Below are 14,595 nucleotides of genomic sequence, written 5' to 3'. Positions count from 1 at the left end.
ATCGCTATCCGACGTCCGCACGCGTGAACAACTTCGCTTTCATAAATAGTACACCCTTGTTCCGTGGATCAACGATGCTGGCAAGAGGAAGCCGAGTGCACATAAAGCAAGACATGCGAGCCGCGATGATGTGTAGCGATAGCTCACAAGGTGTCCGAACGGAAGAAAGGCGTTTCGTGGCGAAGACAGAAGCTTGAGGAGCGAAGCACACTAGCATATGGTGTTGATCTAATAAAGTACACAGACCGGGGTTCAAGCCTCAGGTTTTGGCACCAGCTGGTACCTCACACTACGGTTCCTGCTCAATACGAACCAAGTGCAATGTGAGAAGGAAGCCTTGATGCGTGGCGGCTTCCGCGAGAATGTCTTCGCCGAATGGCCACGGAGGCATGAGGAGAGCAATAAGCTAGAAGCAGAAAGACACACGCACCGAGTCCACCAATCCCGTATGACGGTCTCGTGACTTGGGACGCGACGCGACGCGTCCAGTGCCCGGAGTTTACCAAGACAACACGGACATCCCCACTACACGTAATTTCGCTACTCATTGGCACCTGCAAGCACTATCGGATCTTGGTTTCTAAGCGGCCACTCGGAGGATCGCGAAGCCACAGTTCACGGTGCTCGAAGCTCTCGTCTGATATTCGCTTGCCTTTACAAGGCAGACTCAGCCTGACTGGCTTGACCACATACGACGTCATCTCTTGTTGAGCATGACACGGAGGCGGCGATATTACTGTGCTGAGACTAGTCACCTTCCGGCGTCGGATTGTCCGATATAATTGGTTCTTGAGTTGTCTCCGGCCGGTCTTTGGACCCTCTTACGCCAGGGTTCCATCTTCTCGAATCTATCAGTTCTCACATCTAGGAAGAAGACTTCGACAAACAACGTATAGGGCGGCATGAAGCTCTGTCCCACGTACTAATACGTACGTGGCCTGCTGATGATACACCCTATGCGAGGGGCCCGATTGAAAGCACATATATAATGTGATGGCCCGTGAGCTTCACGACGTACACGACAAACTGGCATGTATATCTTTTACTCATTCGCCGCTCCCTTGCTCCTGCTACTTGCTCTGCGATTGTTGAGACGATCTAAGGTACCGTGCCTTCGCTTACCGGCAACCCTCGGGTGCTCCACTTATGACTTGAAGATCAACAGGTCTGTAGAAAGGGCCTGCCGCCGACGGTAAACATCCCGGTATTAATCGCCAGTTGCTGACTCTACCTCCAAAACATTCAAAACTGACATTTATAGCCGGAAGACATTTTCTCGAACCCGCGCGAGGCCTATGGGGCTGCCCTACGACAACATGGTCCGGTGATTGCTGTAAGGCGTAAGGGAAATGTCAGCAACATACTCCGAGATGCGTCCCAAGACTGACACGTTATGCAGCTCGAATATGTGGTGGGGCCTGAGTTTGCCCGGCACGTACTCACCTGTGACCGCGACTTCAGTTTTGAAGAAGGCTCAGCGGCAGTAGGTGCCTCTGCCTACCATCCTAACTTGTTTGCATATAACCGGTCTAGATTATGAACTTGCAACCTATCATGGCGCTGACTGGCGGAACGCTGTTCCGTGATCTAAAGGATTTCGTCCGGGAAGGTATCATAGCAAGAATGGATGAAATTGTCGATCAACGTGAGTAGCGCTCTCTTAGAATCAGCCTCTTTTTAACTAACGCGTACTCAGTCTATCCGATATATGACCGCGACTGCGAGGTGTTCGTCGACCTCGTTGCTAAACCAGAGCACGAGAGCAGCCGTCCTGACCTCTTCAATCACACGCGCGACACGTTATCCGAGGCGACACTTCTGCTTCTGCTTGGTCAGGTAAGTGTCCTGCTACGATTTGACCACCAATCTCTCATCAGCGGTGCACAGGAATACGTCAGCAAAAGGAACATGCGCATCGTTGAAGATGTGTCGAACGGCATGGCGCAACTCACCGGCCAGTATCAGAATTTCTCTTTCGTAGGCAAGTACCTACCGTGGCTCTGGGTGCTCCTTACCTGGTCAGTTCCTCGCCGTATCAAACACCGCCAGCTTCATTATGAAATTCAGGATCAACGTAATTATAATCAAAATTCCATTCGGCTTTGTGCGGCTGCTAGGTCCCCGTCTGTGGGTCGATGTGAGCAGGTACGAGAAAATTGCAAGGAAGTCGAAGGCATCAGAACAGGAGGTGAGCAGTGGAAGATTCTACACCGATAAATGTGCAGCTCATGGCCACATAACAGCCCCGGAACGTCCTCTACCTCATAGTGAAGACGTACATTAATTCTGGCGAACAATATATCGGTGTCTTTCGACGAATGTACATCGCTATGCTACTGTTGTGGTGCGTAGTTCTGTTCTCACCGCCACTACCGGATTTGACATTCTTTCAGCCTTATATTCGCCTCCGTTCACACAACGTGTGTCAACTTCTCCAGGCGCATCCATCTTCCCGCTAAACCCCGCTGTGCTATAGAACCGTCGTCTCTCAATGGGTCTTATTCCAACTCGCTACTCGACCAGAATACCTGAACCCTCTGCGAGAAGAGCTTTTGAAGGTCCGCGAAGAAGCTGCGAACGGAGAGCTACACCTTACTGCCGCCTCCCTACGGGCAGCGCATCTGCTTGACTCGTTCATCCGTGAAGTCATGCGCCTCAAGGGGGACACCATCTCAACTATGAGGTATACAACCGCAGATGTCCCCCTCGGTGGCTATGTGATTCCGAATGGTGCGTATTGGCACCGTAGCAGCATCGCTTCATTCTGCCGGTGGGGTCGCGCTGACGAGGCATTCTTCCTCAGGATCATTTGTCACGCCTATGTCTTCCACTGTGCATGAGAATCCCGAGATATTTGGGGACGAGCCGACCAAATTCGATGGCTTCCGATGGGTGGAGCTGAATAAAGATGCTGCCATGACAGGCTCCGCGCACATCGTCTTCGGTCTTGGCCGCTTCGCGTGCCCCGGGAGGGTGCTTGCGGTGAACGGTCAGCCTGTATCCACTCTCTGTCAGCGACTGTGCCTGACGAAGCGACCCTGAATCCAGAGATCAAGCTTATAGTTTTGTCCCTCATTGGACGCGCTACTCCCAGTCTCTTGGAAGGCCGCTTTGAAGTCACCGACCCGCTCAACACGGTGACCCAACCGCCTAAAGGGACCCTAATCTTTACGCCGCTAGATCGTCCATTGCTGTGACAACTGAGGCGGATACGTTGAGTACTTTGAATATTGTGGAGGCGAAAAAAATCAATTCACACCACTGGATTGAAAGGAAATCGTCGAAATCATGTTTCCTTCACAATGACAGGCGAATGACGAGTAGCAATATCCATGACGAAGCACAGCGTGATAGCAGTAATAGATGATGAGCTTAACATATAAGTATCCAGGCAATCAGAGAAAGAGCGTGGCTATCCAGAGAATACGATGTTAAGTCCGTCAGAGTATGAGTGCTATTACCCACATGGCCCAAGGGCCCCAAGCTATACATAGATAGCAGCAATCACCGCCTATATCTCTGTGAAGGACCAATTCGTCAGCGAAAACCATACCATGGCATTCGGAACAAGTGTCTCACTCGTTTGATTTCCTTTTTCATCATACGTTTTTGTAGATAGTGTGCCAGCCTCTTGAGGTCCGGCCAAGTGAACAGGGGAATCACGATCGCCATCACCGGCAACCCAATTTCCCAAAATCTAGACGTTATATAGAGTTAATACACAGGACATCCTTTCGTCACAGCCAATGCCTGCAAGGTGTGAGGGAAAACCGAATACGCACAGAAGATCCGTGTGGTGACCGACCGACCACATGGATTCGAAATTCATACCCTAGCGTTGAGGGTAAAAGCCAACAAGTTAAGGACGTCGGTTAGACTGCGACAGAACGGGTCACGTACGAAGTATCCGGTGAGGAGTGTGAGCGGCAAGAAAATGATTGTGGCAAGAGTAAGCCGACGCCTGCGTCGCGAAATTAGTCAGTGTGATCTGCTGAATGTGACCCCCTGCATGCTGACATCTACACTCACATCACTTCGTTCATTTCATAAGATGCCATCTACGGGCAATCCACAGGAAAGGTTAACAAGAGCAGGACGAATAGGTGCAATGCAATACACACGTTAAACGTGTAATTGATCAGATTCTCACTGACTCCAGCAAACATGTCCATGCTAGTTAAAATGTACTCCATGTGATCGTGGACGTCCGCCTGTAACATGCCAGCTCCTTTTGATTATCCTTCCCGTGGATTGCCTGAGAATGATACGTACAAGATAGATCTTGGCCTTGTGGCTCATGTAACCTTGGATCTTCATGTGGGGATCGATTTTCTCTGAGAGGGCGGCAACACGGTCATCGTCATATCTCCGCAAACCATAAATGACGGTCTTGATCGGCTCAAGGGTGCGTTTATAAAGGATAAGATCTCCTTGGAGTATATGCACTGTTTGAAGTATATGTCAGCCCCCCTCGATGTAGACAGAGACCGTCGAGAAGGAACTGGGAATTCCCGTTCGCTCTATCTCAGCCGTCATTAGTCAGGAGAACAGCATACTGCACCTCTCCAGGACGACTCCACAAATGTCCGAAGAAGGACCGTGCACCAACGCCCTCCTTGCCTTCGATGACGATTGAAAGCATCCTGATCTTGGTGGCACACAAGATATAGATTCAAAGCAATACGCACGCCTCCGTACAGTCTGCATGCCGGGTTTCAACAGCACTTCTTGTTCTATTTTGAGAATCTTGCCTTGGTATTCTTCCACAACTTCTAACGCAGAATCAACCACTTCAAAGCATGGCGTTCGTCATCAGTCATAGAGTATCGGAGCTCCGGGGACGTACTCAAATCAAGCAGACTCTGGACAAGAAGGGACGGATCGGCTGTTGTCCGTAAACCAGTATGCCGTTGCCGCAAACGTTCAGTGATCGGAGCGGTGTAGTTGACATCAACATCTGGAATTACGGTAAGACACGAACTACTTCGACGAAGAAATCGCGAGGTGACAGTCCGCAAATGGTCGAACCCACCTCGATTGATAGAGATAACTGTGCCTACGTACAAACGCGCGCATTCAGCATGAATTGGAGGCATTCCAAGATAATCGAAAGCCGTACCGTCACGAAAGAGAAAAATACAGACTGGATGGATTCTCACGTTGACACGGTCCCCCTTTTTCAATTCACGGATGAGCTTCATGTCCCTAGAGACTTTCTTCCGCTAAGAACGTGCATGTATCGTTAACGATCACAGGCACGGCAGCACTGCGTGGCTTTTGGCAGTGAACGCACCTTCTCAGTAAATGTGGAGAAGAAGGTTGGGGCACGCTGCGGCTGCTCCTCCATTGCATGGCTCTCCGGATCCTTCCTTCCTGCCATTCCAAATCCGCCGAACCGATGCTTTAGTGACTGTCGCCCCGTCGAGAAGCGTGAGCCGCTCGCGCTTCCAAACACCGTGCGCTCGTCCTCATGATCGTCCCTCGGCTCTACCACATCCCGCAACACGTCCTCATCGTCCTCATCAGAGTTGTCATCGATGCCCATTAAGTCTGGCGATGCAGAACGTGGCAGATCCGTCAGAGAGACGTCGGGTGAAGGAGCATTCTCTTCCCCGAGAGAGTGACACAATATGCGCAGGAATAGGTGTTGAGGATAATAATCAACTTTCGAGCGTGAGTGCTGTCGCTGGCTGAGAACATCTTCCAGCGCCAAAGGATGTATGTCTGTTGAGCGCTGTTAGCCGTGTAGTGTTGACAGAACCACGGGATCCGGGTCCGGTTCTCGTAAGGACGCACCATATTTGAGAGCTAAAGCGCTGATCACGTCCCAACTGATACCGCCAATGTTAATCCAGCGTACGCGCACCCATGGGTCTCTGCGGCTCGCAGAGGGGTCGCGCAACATCTTCACAAATTCGCGGTTTGTCATACGCCCGAAGCTGCTGCGCATCGTCGAGTAGTCTGCGACTTCGATGATACAGCGCTGCTTGATGTTGCCGTAGTTGATGTTCGCAGAGGCGCGGCGGGGATCAATACCGGGTTCTGCGCCAATTCCAGGGCGCAAGAGCATCATTGACGACGTAGTACGGTTCATGGTGATTACCTTGCGCACCGTCGCCCGAAAGCGGTCGCCAGGCGTTGTATACGCATGGTGCAGGATGTGGTCGACATGAGGCCTGACAGGACTCTTCGTAGGAGACTTGCTTGAAGACTTGTGGTCAAGGACTGCAGGAGAAGAAGCGACATCGAGTTCCGCCAGTCCACGCTGCCCACCAAACCTGCCTTCCGCACTAGACGAGCGGTCGGATAGAATGGCCTCTTCGAGATCTGGGGTGACCGAGCCACTCTCGGAGTCGGTGTAGCTATCGCGAGGCATGCCGCACGGATTAAACGGTCAGTTGGTAGTGTAGCAACAGACAAAGACCGTGGTCAGGAGGAAGGAGCATAAGGTTATTAATAGATCAGCATATTGCATTGCCTTAATAACAGCACATAGTATGCAACAAGGTGCCGCCGGGGCATGCACCATACATCAGCATCATAAATGGATCGTCGCCTAGCTGCGACCCCTTGATATTTCACATGAGCCAGGCACAGGCCGATTATTTACTTACTTGATCAGGCTGCATGCGTCCCAACCCGGCAGGCCTGTGCAAGAGCACTAAGCAATGTCCAACCTCTCTGCATGCATGTTGGCTAAAACATCGGTACAAACGAGCATAAAAAGGCTACAAAAACATAGTGGGCACTTAGCCTACAAGTGACAAAATACTTGAACCCGACCCGGATTGAACGGATGACCTTGAGGATTTCCCATGAGCTGGAATCTCACGCGCTACCGCTGCGCCACGGGTTCTTGTATATAGCGTCTGGCGATATTGTGATAATGGCCCCAAAAGTTAATTATTTTTTCAAGATCGTGCTTTCACATGGGGAATATGAAGTCCGTACATTTACATACACCTCTACAAAACTCATCATTACAAGCTCCAACCTCATGATTGTCCGAAGACCAGGCCCAGCTGACTCTCGATGAAATCACACTGTGCAACGCGATAAGGTTGGATGGACTCCGTGGCAGTCGCATTGATGATAACTTCATTGTCCCCTGTATACGGCGGCCACTCGACCAGTGCGCCTTCGTAGTTTGGAGTGCCTGTCCATGCTAACGACGTCCAGCGTTTGTTCACCTCCTGTGTCGTCGCTACCTCGCTGGGAGTAAGAGGCTGATATAGGTTGTCTGTCTCTGCCGTTGCGAACACCCAGTACAATTCGTCGGCGTGGCAGACCTGGCCGGGACAAGTCACTGGGTTTGCTGTGATTGTCGAGCCTAGCCCTACCGCGAACATCACCTTGTAGCTGTTGCCCGGGTTTGTCGTATTAGTCTCCAGTGACGACAAGTACAGCATGGGGCAGTGGAGATAGTAGTCGGTCATGAGCTGAGCAAGAGTAAATACCGCACCCGAAAGTTTGTGCGACTGAGGCGCTGTCTCGTAGGGATAAAGCGTGCTGGAGACGTTCATGATGGCCTGAGCATCTGTGCTGTTGAACCAGATCGATAGGTTGTCCGGGAACGCCGAAGGTGGGGAATTCGGCGGTATGGAGGATGGTATGAAGAAGCAGTACTCGCACTCGTTGGTGGCCCAAATGGTCGGGACACGTCCATACATGCCGTCCTTGATGCTCGTCGCGATGTCGGTGAGGACAAGATCTCCGTCGACGATGATTTCCCAGGATATATTCAGGTCGTAGGATGTAGCCACAATCTCCTCCGTCGGGAGGTCCCGTACACACACGGCCATGGACTCATCGAAGACAGTCGATGAATTTGAAGCGCAGCCAAGGGCCTTCGCAAGCTCAAGTGAGACATCCAACGACCGCTCTACAGAATAGAACTGATTACTGGTCGGCCAGTCAGACTCGAGAATCGCAGCGCCTGGTCCAATGTTAGTGCTATACGTCATATGACTCGGCGGGTAACTCACTGAAAAGCCCGTCAGTGTACGCAGGGTTTGTGCCCAGCAAGTATCGAGTCATTCCTCCTCCGGCTGACTCGCCAAAAATTAGAACTTTTGTTGGCTATCCACACCAATTCGAAATCTTGGTCAGCAGGCATGTCACCCTTTGTAAGAGGCAACTCACGTCACCACCGAAGGCTTCAATGTTGTCTTGTACCCAGTGCAAAGCGAGCAATGTGTCCTTCAGAGCAGCATTCGAGGCATTGAACCATCCGAAGGCGGTCAACCTGTAGTTGACCGTCACAAGCACGACGCCACCATACGAAACCATGTTGGTGCCGTCGAATAAGTTTGATGTTGACGGACCGACGTATCCGCTTGACGTCATGTTAAAGGGAATAGGACCACTGTCGCCCGTGTTCAGCCCACCACCGTGAACTACAGAAGATCACATGCGTCGTTTTAGACCTGCGTACTTTGACGTACACATCTAACTCACTGAAGAACATCACCGGAAGCTTGGGGGCGGTCTCATCCGGGACAGAGCCAGAGTTGATGACTGGCGAAAAGACGTTTACTTGGAGGCAATCTTCTGCATCGTACCACTCATGCCCATTATCGGCATCCGGAGGCTTCGGTCTGCTCAGCACCATATCCACTTCCTGAAGGCAAATCCACGCACCTGCGCGCAGGCCGGCCCATACTCCAGCGCCGACCTAACGGTGTCTGACGACACCTGCACCGGTGTCGGTGGCAGGAACCGCGCTTCCCCCGTGGGTGGCTCCGCGTACTTGATGCCGAGGAAACGCCAGCTAAACTTGTCGCGATAACCCGTGAGAACGCCCGCCGACGGCGTGGAGAGCTGGATCTGGCGCGACGTGTCCGCGGTGATGTTGGAGCGCGTTAGCGGCGCGGAGTTCGTGCAGAGCACTGGAAGACTCGTGCTGAGGTCGACGGAGCCCGGTGCAGAAGGGGTGTACTCCCCGCCGTACTGGTAGCTTGGGGTGAAGACCGAACAGAGGCCTTCCTCTGTGTAATTTCGGGTGTTAGTGGAGCACACGGGGATTAAACATAGATAGAATGAACGCGGTGACGCACCCTCGCCTGCGAGCCAGATCTGCTGAGTTGTGTCCAAAGCCGCACCGTGCCGCTCGGAGGTCAGCGCGACGGAGAGATTGGCTGCTGTGAGTCCTGCGGTGCTGTTCGGCGCGGGCAGGAGGCTCTCCTGGAGTACCGCACAGGCTAGCACCGCCTCGGGGCAGGTGAATCCACTCTTGAGGTAGAGTGCGCCCGCACGGTTGGGATTCGACGGGTTGAGGTCGTTGTTCGTCACTATGACCACATCGGTGTCAGGGAAGATAGCAGACGCGACTGGCCGCAATGTGGCGATGCAGCTAAGCAGGACGGACACAGCACGCCACGAATACTTCGCCATTGCGTCGCTTCTCAAACATGGACGTGCTTACCTATATATCTGTTCGAGGAAGGGCGACCTGCGTCTCCCCGTCCCATGCACCTGACAGAGTCACCCACCTAGCGGAGTACCGAGGCGTGTATTCGCATCCGCAATTGCAATGCTTAACGCTCCCGAATGGATGTCTGAGCATAGCGGGATCACCTGTCCCAAGAATATCGTGAACGCATCGATTCGGTCCGCGTTACCTGAAGCCTTTCTTGTAGGACGATGCTAAAAGCTCACGTACATACTAACGCCCTGATGCAGTCATCTGACGCTGGGCCTTCCCTCGCCGACGTCTATGTTCATTTTCACGTCGTGTAACTCCTCACGAAGGCTTCCCTGATCCGACAAATCTCCTTTTCGTCCTGTTGGCTGCTGGCGTCGCTCGACTTACTGCCGTCAGAGAAGCCGGTCACTACTCTGAACTTTGGGCACGGGGTAGTAAACCTGGAGCACAATTTGGCACAACTTAGAGAATTTCCGCACGAGAAGACTTGGAAATCATGGTCCACAAATGTCCCCCGACACACACTGCGCAGGAATTTATGACATTAGCGACAGGGATAATAGCCTATAAATCAAAATCTAGAAGACGAGCCACCGGATTGCCTATTCAGATTCTCTACTACGGTACTGCTTGTACTGCTTGTACAGTCCGGTTATGATGTCGTTAGCGGTCAACGTCACAATCCTGTAATCGCCTCAGTCACATCGAGAGCGAGTCTTAGCGGTGTATGTTCACTCACGTGTGCGGCGTTATACGGAAGAAGTGCGCAAGCGACCCTGACGATTTACGTCAGGATCACCGACAGCTTGTGTAAGGGGATTATACAGTACCTTTATACCACCCGAATGGACCCTCTATCTGGAGTGTCTTCCAAAGACAATCTATTGGATTTTTGTAAAGCGTGCCGACAAATTTGCCGTTAGGCAACTGCCGTGTAGGTTGGTTGTACATTCGCGTCAGTGTCTAAGTGGAAGGGGCTATCAGTAGCCCTCATAACCGTTGCTGTTTCTTGCGCATACCGTATCTGCGGGTTGCATCGCGGCCAGCTGAATCGCGCGTCAGCCAGAGCAGCCGGCGGGAAAATCATGCACTTACCACACACAAGCCAGATACCGAACTGCTGGCGAGAAACGTCCATATACTATCAGCAGGTAGAATACCACGATCGACGAGTTGCTTTTTTGTCCAGTTATAGGTTGGCAGTTGCACCTGTGCAAAGTGTGTTCAGCGGAGCACTCCTGGGAAGGAGGTACAACATACCGATGACCCCATCGCCGTCCTGAGAATCGCCGCATCTACACCGCGGACCAAGCCCCGAAGCCCCTCGGATTTGTAAATAGTCTTGAATGCGTCAAGCGCATTCTTATAGTAATGCTGCGTGCCGACAGGTAGTGCAGGAGAGTACGCCTAGCAGACGCGAATGCTGGTAAGTGAGATGTTCATGGTCTCAATTGTGCATACTGACCTGCATCCGTGCCTTGATCAAGAACAGAGGACTCCCGAGGGATGCTACACGAATTTATTACGAACCAGATCAATTCGGCGATTGACCTCACTTACCACCAATAGCTCCGCTTGATGCGCCTGCTATGACTGACGTCACAGGCATTTGGTCAGACGGCGAGAGGCCAACTACCCAATTACACCAATGTCTGATGGGTTCGTAGAATCCTGGAATTCTGGTCAATATATGACTGCATTCAAAAACGGATAGACGTACCAAGTCGAGACCCGTTCAGGAGAATCTACTGGGGTCAACAAGGAAGATGGAAAAGTTACGAGCCACACCCACTTGATACACATACTCCCTTCAAGGTCAGTCCGAGGCTCTGAGGCAAAACAAAGACAGGCTCACAGCAGGACCGAGGCCACGCTGTACACCGCGTATGCCCTCATTCTTCCACGTTTTGGTCACAACGTCCAAGGTGTTCTTGTAGACCTTGACACCCCCATCCCGAGCCAGCTCTCCCTGCAGCTGGAGACGCGTCTTGGCGACCTCGGCGGGATTCGAGATTGTGACCTATGAGGCCGTCGGGTGAACCCTCAAATGAGGATTATGTACTGCATTGCTACATTGGAGAACTCACGGCCATGCATGCGGCCAAGCCGCCACATACAAAGCCTTCGGCAGTGTTCAAACGAACAGAGCTCATTGTACCTCAACTCTTCGGTGTGCGATAGAACACAAGAAGATATGGTACAGCTGCTAGCGAGAAGAACAGGGGCAAGGAGGTTGCGTTCGTGAGCTGGCCGAGAGCAACATCTGCCCGGGGTGAATCATTCGATCGGAAGAACGCGCCCACGTGTACAGACGCGATCGGAGACCACGGGCGCCAACTAGCGCTCCCATCATGATCGTCCGTGGTCGGATCACAGAACACGGTTCCGCGTCTCTTCACCTTCTACATAGAGGGAAGACAACATCCTCATATTATGTTCGACCATGTCTCGAAATCATGATGGCTCAAGTCTGCCAAGAGTTCCGAGTCTAAACTGTTTGCGGCAACGCTCGAGAACATGGTAGTAGTCAGACTGGTAAGCAAGTCAGGAACATTGTGCGCTCTCCCGTCACGCCACCATCAATACATTTCGCCGCACCATGTCAGCACACTTCTCCGCAACAGCATAGATCAGGGCTTGCGGGTGTGCCGCCGGCACGTCCGGGAAGATACTCGCATCAGCGATACGCAGGTTCGAGAATCCATGTACGCGAAGCTCGTCGTCCACCACTCCGGGATACGTATCGTCCTCAGGAGCCATGCGGCACGAGCTTGAGTAGTGGTACATCGTCTCGACGCGCCTGCGGATGAGATCGTCAAGCGCTTCGTCGCTGGACACGTCCGGAACCGAGATGTCGTCCAAAGGATAGCCTTCCGCTCTCATTTCGTTTGCGATGGCAACGGTGACCCGCAGCGCAGCGCGAAGGGCGGCACAATCATCTGGCGACGACAGATAGTTCATGTCGCAGACTGGGTAGGCCTGAGGGTCTGTGGAAGCTAGACGTATAGTCCCGTAAGACTTGGACAGGAGGAGTGCAGCGATCAGACCGAAGAAACCCTTGGATTTGTTGGCGCCTGGCTCATTGGGGTCCGTTATTGGGGTCTGTCGTGGGGTCGATCATATGCTTCAGGGGAAAAAAAGCAGAAGACCCTTACTACCAAGACACCAAAGTCTGGGAGGTTACTGGGATTGTAAGAGTCCAGGAACTCGTCTTGAAGAGATAGAGGCTTCCCGTCCGCCTGTATAAGCGAAGACTTGGCGAATATCTCAACTTCGACGAAGGTTCCGAGGAACCATCCTGTTCCGTAGAGCAAGTAGTTATATACCTGCTTCAGTAGTGTTAGTGGCTGCCTTGCCATAGACCACAGGGAGTCAGGCATAGGACAATTGTAGGATGTTGTAAGTAACATATGATCTTGCTTAGCACAAAAGATGAGCGGGATGCGACCATGAAATACGTTCGCGCTTACAACATGTTCTCCAACGCCTGGTAAGTGTTTGACAAGGTCAATACCCAAATCTTGAAGATGATCCCGTGGACCAATACCGCTACATGGTGTCAACTTTGGAGGAGACGAAACTTGATGAATAAAGTACCTGAGCAACAGAAGCTGTGGGGTGTGCAACGCGCCGCAAGTCAATATGATTTCGCGACGCGCAGAGATTGTACGTGTGTTGCCATTATCGATGTTCTGTAATTCTAGATTTCGCGCTCGAAGGTCCCCGTCCGCAGTCTTCTCAGTCCCCACACGAGTTGCTATCGTCTTCGTGCATATGTGCAAATTGCCACGATGGCTCTGTGTAAAGTCCCGTGGCAGGTATGCTCGGTGGGCGGATTGGCGCGTTCCGTCGCTACCCAGTATAAATTGCATCTTATTGAAGCCTATGCTTGGTTCCAGCGGCGAATGCATGTCGATGATATCGAGGAATCCCAATCGTTTGATCGCCTCTGCCGCCCTGGGTCAAGATACCTTCGTTAGTCTGTGAAAGTCCGCATACGATGTAGAATCCGGACCTCTCGCTACTCCCATAGAAGTAACCCTCGAATGATCTTACTGACAATGGTCCTGCAGGAAAAAGCCATCGGTAAGGGTAGGTCTACAACCCAAGTGGAAGGTAGGAGTACCATGAAGGCCGTGGTACTCCTTTGGCACTGGACCCGTCCAACTTTCGGACTTGTCAAAGTACGGCTTAAGGTCGGTGTAAGACCAGCCCTGTCGGCCAGCCTGACTCCACATGTTGTACTGCGCCGGTACGCCACACGTATACTGTCCACCATTGATGCGCGTGCTGCCCCCAAGGCCGAGCCCGCAGATCAACGGGAAGGAGCGTCCTTGGAGCTCAGAATTTGGTGCAGCACGGCTTGGAATTATTGTACTATGCTTCCCGTCGGAGGTGTGATGGTGCGATAAGAGAGGTGTCCGGTGCAGCCACCTGGGATGTCATGAACGTCGGGTCTATGTCACATTACGTGCCTCATGTGTCTCACGAGTCTGCGGCGTCTCCTCTCTCCACGAGTAGGACGGTTGACTCGCCATCTTCCGCAAGACGTCGTGCCAGTACACACCCGGCAGTTCCGCCTATGTGAGGCCACGTCGTAGCTCTATTGCAACACTTTATATGTCGCTGAACTCACCGCCTACTACTATGAAGTCGTATTCTGGTTGCAGCGAACGCACTGTGTGCTCGGGCAGACCAGAGACCCATGATAATGGCCACATTGCATAAAGCACACCGAGGCTGTGCGGGAATAGCTCGAGTCAGTGTTATACACACACAGCAAATTGAAATTGAAAAGGGCTAGGACCAAAACGACCTGGCGTTGCGTAACGACGGCTTGCTTTATGACTGATTTCACACGAGATGTCGTGCGTGTCTGGTATATTCTCGCTGAACGTAAACGACTTAGCATATCTGGTTCTTGCTCCGCTGGAGCTGTCTTGTCATTCCATAGCGAGTCCTGGTACCAGAAGCATCACAATTTGTTGACATTCAAATTTCAACATCTCTAACACCCCCTCAGAAGTAAAACTACTTGTGAGCACCATGTCAGGGACTCATTGAACGGGTATCTCTGAAGCCGAATGAGCACAGAACAACGAGACAAGTCCAGCGCAGCAAGAATCAAGATGACACGTTACGCCATTGTCGAGACATTCCTATTCTCACTG

The 14,595-nt window shown here is 52.1% G+C and overlaps 3 protein-coding genes and 1 non-coding gene across 4 annotated transcripts; 1 reads left to right on the top strand and 3 right to left on the bottom strand.

Annotated features, from left to right (window-relative positions):
- Positions 1-1,031: 1,031 nt before the first annotated feature.
- POSPLADRAFT_1042371 (hypothetical protein) lies at positions 1,032-3,197 on the top strand (the record flags this gene model as incomplete). The annotated part of the gene is made up of 13 exons (XM_024478091.1): positions 1,032-1,087; positions 1,174-1,192; positions 1,262-1,351; positions 1,400-1,483; positions 1,534-1,645; positions 1,697-1,836; positions 1,888-2,018; positions 2,068-2,188; positions 2,244-2,344; positions 2,394-2,420; positions 2,477-2,730; positions 2,804-2,989; positions 3,016-3,197. The coding sequence occupies 13 exons, from the start codon at positions 1,032-1,034 to the stop codon at positions 3,195-3,197; spliced, it is 1,503 nt and encodes a 500-aa protein (XP_024343890.1).
- Positions 3,198-3,537: 340 nt separating this feature from the next.
- Positions 3,538-6,376, bottom strand: POSPLADRAFT_1130076 (hypothetical protein; the record flags this gene model as incomplete). The annotated part of the gene is made up of 13 exons (XM_024483912.1): positions 3,538-3,697; positions 3,783-3,832; positions 3,901-3,961; positions 4,030-4,058; positions 4,122-4,211; positions 4,273-4,445; positions 4,689-4,790; positions 4,847-4,957; positions 5,033-5,056; positions 5,120-5,222; positions 5,294-5,461; positions 5,507-5,724; positions 5,797-6,376. 13 exons carry the CDS (start codon positions 6,374-6,376, stop codon positions 3,538-3,540), a joined length of 1,869 nt encoding a protein of 622 aa, XP_024343889.1.
- Positions 6,377-6,773: 397 nt separating this feature from the next.
- POSPLADRAFT_t4 lies at positions 6,774-6,856 on the bottom strand. The gene has a single exon. It is a non-coding gene; the product is annotated as a tRNA-Trp (tRNA).
- A 139-nt stretch (positions 6,857-6,995) lies between these two features.
- On the bottom strand, positions 6,996-13,335 carry POSPLADRAFT_1042369 (hypothetical protein; the record flags this gene model as incomplete). Its single annotated transcript, XM_024478090.1, has 7 exons — positions 6,996-7,936; positions 11,217-11,253; positions 11,280-11,444; positions 12,023-12,526; positions 12,580-12,775; positions 12,895-12,973; positions 13,095-13,335. 7 exons carry the CDS (start codon positions 13,333-13,335, stop codon positions 6,996-6,998), a joined length of 2,163 nt encoding a protein of 720 aa, XP_024343888.1.
- Between the last annotated feature and the right edge of the window lie 1,260 nt (positions 13,336-14,595).

This window comes from Postia placenta, assembly GCF_002117355.1.
Source record: "Postia placenta MAD-698-R-SB12 unplaced genomic scaffold POSPLAscaffold_1, whole genome shotgun sequence".
Classification (NCBI taxonomy): domain Eukaryota; kingdom Fungi; phylum Basidiomycota; class Agaricomycetes; order Polyporales; family Adustoporiaceae; genus Rhodonia; species Rhodonia placenta.
Note: the sequence above shows the minus strand (reverse complement) of the source record. Positions and strands in the feature narration are given on the sequence as shown.